The sequence below is a fragment of the Dipteris shenzhenensis genome, chromosome 13, assembly GCF_047967505.1.
Source record: "Dipteris shenzhenensis isolate YYH24624 ecotype China chromosome 13, Dip_SZ_1.0, whole genome shotgun sequence".
Taxonomy (NCBI): Eukaryota; Viridiplantae; Streptophyta; class Polypodiopsida; order Gleicheniales; family Dipteridaceae; genus Dipteris; species Dipteris shenzhenensis.
In genome coordinates, this window is record NC_141608.1 from 18439812 (window position 1) to 18446552 (window position 6741).

Genomic DNA, 6741 nt, shown 5'->3' on the forward strand with positions numbered 1-6741 from the left:
AAAGATTCCATTCGGTGGTCTAATAAAGATGAGCATGAACCCCTGACACTATTGACTACATAGGGCTTGAGCTTTGCATAATAGGGGCTTTGTCAAGTGGAAACACACCTATGGATATCCTCAAAGGTGAGTTGGGCTTCTTGGAAAGAGATCCATTACATGTTCTAGCCTAAGTTGTCAAATAGTTCCTATATCATATGCTACAAGCGAGGATTGGCCAACCAATATGATTGGTTTCGATCGGCTTTAAATATCTAGTTGGGTGACGTAGACAAGTTTTAAGCCTTAGACGCTTAAAGATTACATGTTGTACCAAAGCATCTACCCAAGGAGTCCTCTTTCTCCTAGTTCTTGGCGAGGAAGGGTAAAAAACCTTTGGCTAAATTCCAATGTCTTTTATAGGAGTGTGTAAACAGCTCAAAAAGGTGTGTGAAAATAGAAGTTATCTCACATTTATGCAACTATTCGAAAGGAAAGAATGTACCAAAGCCACATCAAGATTCGAAAGCCATTTCGTCCGGATATTGTTTAAACCTCAAAGTGCCAGTCGAATTGAGCTTTGAACAGTAGAAATCTTAAGAAGCTATTAAAAAACTCTCAAGTGCAAGAATATACAATGAAGAAAAGAAAGGTGGAAAGCCATTGCACAGGATAAAATCCGTTGTTAAATTCACGAGACCGTGAAAGTTATTGATTCAGATGAAAGGTTCGGGGGCTACAAGAATGCATAATAGAGATACGTTGTTTCTTGTACATGTGATGATCCCAGGCCTGTAGACTTGATTCGCTGCAAGCAGTTAAGAAATTATCAGAAGTCTCGACCTCCAAAAACATTTTTGAAGCGGGCTCCGATTTGATCAATAGTTCACAAATCGATTAGAGTATGAGATGATGCTTGCTTCACACAGATTGCATAAGCGAGTATACTCGCAGCCAACTGCCAAATCTGTGTCCCAGGTGTTTATTATGGACACTTTCAGGCGTTTTATTGGTGCCAATACCCGAACTTTACCAAGCTATACGAATGTCAAGGGATATCTCACAGTCGAAAAATACTGAAACTGTCCCAAAAAAAATGCTGGCAATTGTACACAGCGCCTCCAACTCCCCCCGACTGCACAGCAATTCCTGATGCGCTGTCTTTTCACTACACTACAAAGATCGTGAAAACCTAAGGGAAGAAAATCAGAGGAGCCTAATTAACCATTGCTTGGCCGCAGCCCTCTCTCCTGGATGAAGGAGCTGGATGCCTATCCCTTAGGTACTTCCGAATCCCAGAATGACCACCAGTTAACTCTGACCTTACTGAGAGTACAAACAATTACACCTGGCTGCTTATATAAGCTACTTAACCGCTCTTCGAACTTAGTCTCCACGGATTAATGTGAAAAAATGCGTCACGAACGACGTTAGAAAGGCCGCCTTTTCTTCTTCTCCTGTCATCTTCCAGTAGCATGTGTTACACAGCTTCGTCTAAGTCGGGACGAAGGTTCCAATATACCCAAATCCCATTATAAAGAATGCAGCTGCTTGCAAGAAGAGATAGATGTAAAAGTGGTTGTGACCGAAGCTGAAGTCGTAAACGCAACAGAAGAAGATGTAGAGACCAACCAACAGTTCAAGGACATGTAGCCTGGCAAGCATCCATCAAAAGCAAGAGAAGTGTCAGTGGACAAAAGAATCGGCGCCTATACAGCAGGCAAGGCAAGTGCAAATATCGGGACCTCGAATTGCGACAGAGTGGAGCATTGAAGAGACTTACCTCTCCCCAAACTTCATTCTCGATCTCTTGCCTAGCTTTCCTAGCCTGCTTTTCAGAGCATCGCCTAATTTCTCCGTGACGATCCATTCGTTCACGCGCTGCAGGTCGAAAAGCCCCACGAATGTCGCTTTCGTCCGGTGCAGAGACATAACATTCTCAAACAGGATCCAAAAAACGAGCAAATGAAGCGATCTGCACGGTAGAAGGGAAGCAAGTGTCAGCTGTGCAGAATGGGTACATACCCAAGCCTGCTGAAAAGCTGTAATAACTCGATTATTAGGGGGAATATAGCGCTCTATACCTGAGGGTACACAACGCGTTGAGGAGCGTAATGACAGAAGGCATGTAGATAGCACCCCATCGGGGCAAGTGCACTTCGGGGACGAGGACAGTGGTGGGGATGACGAGACAATAGAAAACGCAGGTCACGATATGCGCAACGATCTTGCGGACGAAGAAAAACGCATAGATAATGTGAAATTTCTTCCAGAAGGGGACTTTCTGCGTGCAAAGGAAGTAAAGCTTTGTCAGGGGAGCCTGCCATAGCTGATTCGTGATCTGTTTCTTTTCTCAAAGACACGACAGGTTCTGAGCAAATCTACGGCATGCCAGCGGTGGAAAACTGCAAAGCCCATTGATGAACCAGCTACGTCGGGTTCACGTTAATACGCACCTTGTTTTCGATGATGTCTGGCAGGATCTTCCGGAACAAGCTGGCAGGACCGCAAGACCAGCGGTGCTGCTGAAATCGGAAGGCCTTGAAGGTACTGGGAAGCTCATTCTTCACCTGAACAAGAGGGCACAGAGATGAAAACCTTTGCTGAGTACGATGATTTGTTGAGCAAAAGAATTGAGCATGGGTACGATTTGAGCGAGTAAATTCAGATGATTTGAGCAACACGAGATACGCAAGTAGAGATGATTGAGCAAACGAATTGAGCAAAAGTACGATGATTTGAGCGAGCAAAAATTAGATGATTTGAGCAACACATTTGAGCACAATATAGCTTAGAATCAGATGGGAATTTGAGCATGATTTGAGCTAACGTATTGAGGATAAAGTAAGATGATTTAAGAGCGAACAACACATTTGAGCACAATATAGCTCAGATTTTAGGAGTTGAACAGCTTGGGAACATGAAACGAAGACAGGATATCTGCAGTTTGAACTGCAGGTTGGACAAAGATTAAGAAGATTAGTGCAAAAGATCAGTACCCCGAGATCGTTCAGATAAACGAATTTCCATCCTTTGAGACTTGCACGGACCGCCAAATCCATGTCCTCCACTGTAGTTCTGTCTTTCCATCCACCGGCCTCGTTGATGGCGCTAATGCGCCATACACCAGCTGTGCCTGTAGCACCACCACAACCACCATCATCAGAAAATTCGAGACTCCATCAGTTTCCAACCCACGACAGATTTCTGATGTTTCACAATCCTCTGCGTTGATCGTCTGCCTGTGCGTTGCCAATCCTTGCCACCCTTCGCTCCTAAACTGCCGCAGACGTCTGCTTTCCTTACCGTCGACGCATCGATGGCAAGTTTGCAGCGGTGATTGCGCTCTGGCATCCGCGGATTATAATACGTACCGTTGAACCCGAAGAATGCATGCGTCGAGGAGCCCACTTCCTGCTCCACCGAAAAGTGATAATGCAGCGACATCTCTTGCATTCGCGTCATCAGACATTCGTCGGCGTTCACTGCCGACACAAAAATTACACAAAAATCAAACGAGTGCTTACGAGCTGAGATACTCAATCACAATCATGATTACGAATCCGTGCACTCGACAAATCTTAGAATCACACCGTTGAGGTTTGAATACTCAATACATATCGTTATCAACAACTTGATTTAGTGACAGAATATATATATGACGCCAGTCAAAATTTTGACTTGATTTAGTCACCCTATCTTCATATATTTCAGAGCTGTCTTATTGAAATAGTTAAACGCCCACTTTTTATATTTCCACATTGAGAAGCATCACCATGATGGACATGGTTACATTACATTAACAAGAATCCCGCACATTAGAAGTGCAATTGGAGTCTCTTCGGAGACATATGATAGAAATGCAATTGGAACACGTTGTAGTAGACTCTAATGATGGGAGCATTGGCCCTCTCATGGTCAATTAGTTCCTAGACTCCTAGTTTAAAAGAGCTCCTCCTAGAGTGGAAATTCATTAGTGCCTTGCAGAGCTCATTTGGTGAGTGAAAAGAGTGTAAAATGAAGATCTAGCATTTCATATGGTTACAAGGCTCTAATGCTCTAAATGGGGGCATTTTGTCTGAACCTTGATAAGACCCGACGCCACAATGAACAGGTCCTTTGAAAAGACTTGGACACTAGCAAAATATTGTAGTAGCACAATAGCAAAATATTAGCACAAAGGCTAGGAGGAACATCAAACTAGTGTTATCTAACTAGGTTGGGCAATAGACTTTAAGTCTAAGGCCTCCTCAAGAGATAATGTAAAGGCATAAGAAGAGTGCCATTTATAAATTCTAATATATTGATTTAGAAAAAGAGAAGTGAAGGGAGGGAGGGGCCACGTGTCAGGGGCAGGTAGGTAGGCAGGTGGGGTCTGAAGAAGCTGACATCCTAGTCCCTCACCACAGACCCACGTTCAGCCCGCCAAACAACATGGCAAAGGAGTAACAGCCACGAAACAGACAACTATAGTCTCAAACATTTCTCTCTGATTGCACAATTCGTATTTGTTATGCCTTACTTACCGAACTTCCATCTCGCCTGCACCAGCGCTATCTCAGGATTGTACATCAGAAAGGGGATCGTCTTCCACAAGTACTCGGGATCTGGCTGGAAATCCGCATCAAAAATCGCTACGTAATCGCATTCCCTCACGTAGCTGTGCTTCATGCCCTCCTTTAGCGCCCCAGCCTTGTAGCCATTCCGATTGTCCCTGATTTCGTACTTTATGTTAATGCCTTTGCTTGCCCACCGCTGACATTCCATTTGCACCAGCTCCTGAAAGCCGAGTGGCAAATGTAATTCACCGACAATAATTAAGCCCGCATAATTGGCTCAAAAGGTCGCATAAGACTCCCAGGATCAAGGACTACGTTGCATCCAAAGGCCTGACTGAACAAACTCTCCACATCGTAGTTAAGGGGCACTAATTATGAATGCGGCCAGCTCCAATTTAGGGGGAATGGGTAGGAAAGTTAGCACGATACAAACCTTAATTGTGGGATCGGTCGAATCATCCAGCACTTGTATTATGATTCTATCTGAAGGCCATGAAAGACCGCAACATGCCCCAATAGAAAGCTGGTATACCTGCATTTCCAATAGGTAACTTGAGCATCCACGCTTCAAGCAGTGCTATCAAGCTCTATACGAGACAACAAGTCCGTAAATTTTAAAGAAAGCGAAAGCATTCTAACCAATCCAAAGCTGAACATATACCTCTCTTTCGTTGTACATTGGAATTTGGACGAGAACCATTGGGTAAGCAGAGTTGGCTAACTCCACATCGTCCTTGATAGACTGAAATTTGAAGCGCTTCTCTGGCTTCCTTCGGAGCAGTTTCACGCCCACAATGACGATGCACATGTAAACTCTCTCCACGAACATCATCACCACCATTACCAAGCAAATGTTGACAGCCATTTGAACAAGCGGAGCGACTATGGGCGTCCGGATCTGCAACCAGAAATCTGCGAGCTGCCCAGTCACGGACGTGTCCAGATTGGATGGACCGGTTTCAAGCTGTGGTGAAATCAAGCTACCAGAGCGACCCATCGTGATAATGTAAAGCTCGAGGACTGCAGCCCCCTCCTCTCTTCTTTTGGTGTGTGGAAAGCCCTTCCCACAGGCTCACGCTTGTGTCATGTACATAAACGACCAGCAATCAGAGAGCATAGGTTTCCATTTGCATTGCAAGATGCTGTCATCAGTACTGCAATTCTTCAGAAATGTGTGAGAAGAGCTCCTCGCACTCAGAGATCAGAACCTCTTCGGAAACCTTTGCGATTAAGATTTACCCCGTGTCTTGATATCATCACCAATACTACGTCGACTGCTTGAAAACAGAACCAGCATATATCTGTAATCTAGAGCAAGAGACTTAGACACCGGTTCCTGCTGTGCAGCTAGATTACGGCTCTCCAGAACAAGCCCTGCTTCAAGAGTTGCACCTATTATCAAGCTCTAAGCAATGTCGTTGCTCCAAGCACTCCGGTGACAAGCAGCATTGGAAGAAATCTTCCAGCTTCTTGGACAGAAGACTGAATAGATCTAGTGGGGTGGTTCTCCCCACGGTCTAGCTTACAAGAGCAGAGCACTCGATGACTTCTAGCCCGCCGCGAGCCACCACCAGCACTCTCTGCCAGAGAATGCTGCTCTGTACCAGCGCTCTCCGCCAGAAGAATGCTGCTCTGTACCAGCGCTCTCCGCCAGAAGAATGCTGCTCTATGGGGATTCTTAAGACTGTATTGTCCTAAAGTACCTGAATCCAGTGACTCAAGCACCAGCACTCCTGATACTTCTAAACATCGGCCTCTCCTACATGGTCTCTATCGTCAGACTGACAGTCGATTGCCACTTTTAGTAGCTGTTGCGGTGTCGCCTTCCACCACCATACTTCCTTGCTCCGCTGTAACCAGAAAACCTCTCTCGAGCGGCTCTCCGGGGCCCTGTAAAGCGTCCAACCTTGCTTAACCCTTCTAGGCTACGCCTCTCGATACAACCAGCTTAGCTACCTCGCCTCGCCCTCGCCCCCCTTACAGAAAAATCAACACTCGACTCACCAGGATGCTACTGCTATGCGGGCCTATGTGAATCTGGGGGGGGCGGGGGATTTCTAGATAGTTGAGGCCGTGAAAGGTTCTACGTCTGTTCCCGACGCGGGATGAAACAATCAGACTAGTGAGTGGAGGGAAAGGAAGTGTGAGCTGGGCTGGCAAAGAATAATGTGGGACATAAAAACAAACAGGAGTGGGGAAGTTG

The 6741-nt window shown here is 45.5% G+C and overlaps 1 protein-coding gene across 1 annotated transcript; it reads right to left on the minus strand.

The window, feature by feature from the left end:
• Positions 1-664: 664 nt before the first annotated feature.
• LOC147895117 (glucomannan 4-beta-mannosyltransferase 9-like) lies at positions 665-6164 on the minus strand. The gene is made up of 9 exons (XM_087384132.1): positions 5200-6164; positions 4972-5070; positions 4506-4758; positions 3354-3464; positions 2979-3115; positions 2436-2549; positions 2064-2263; positions 1763-1954; positions 665-1633 (listed from the first exon to the last, which is right to left on the minus strand). Exons 1-9 carry the CDS (start codon positions 5533-5535, stop codon positions 1474-1476), a joined length of 1602 nt encoding a protein of 533 aa, XP_087240258.1. The 5' UTR covers positions 5536-6164; the 3' UTR covers positions 665-1473.
• Between the last annotated feature and the right edge of the window lie 577 nt (positions 6165-6741).

Coding starts and splice junctions, on each gene's coding strand:
- LOC147895117 (XM_087384132.1), bottom strand. CDS start 5,535: ATGGGTCGCTCTGGTAGCTTGATTTCACCACAGCTTGAAACCGGTCCA. Junction 3,116..3,353: donor TGCATTCTTCGGGTTCAACG/GTACGTATTATA, acceptor GTGGTGCTACAG/GCACAGCTGGTGTATGGCGC. Junction 2,264..2,435: donor CAGACATCATCGAAAACAAG/GTGCGTATTAAC, acceptor CTTTGCACGCAG/AAAGTCCCCTTCTGGAAGAA.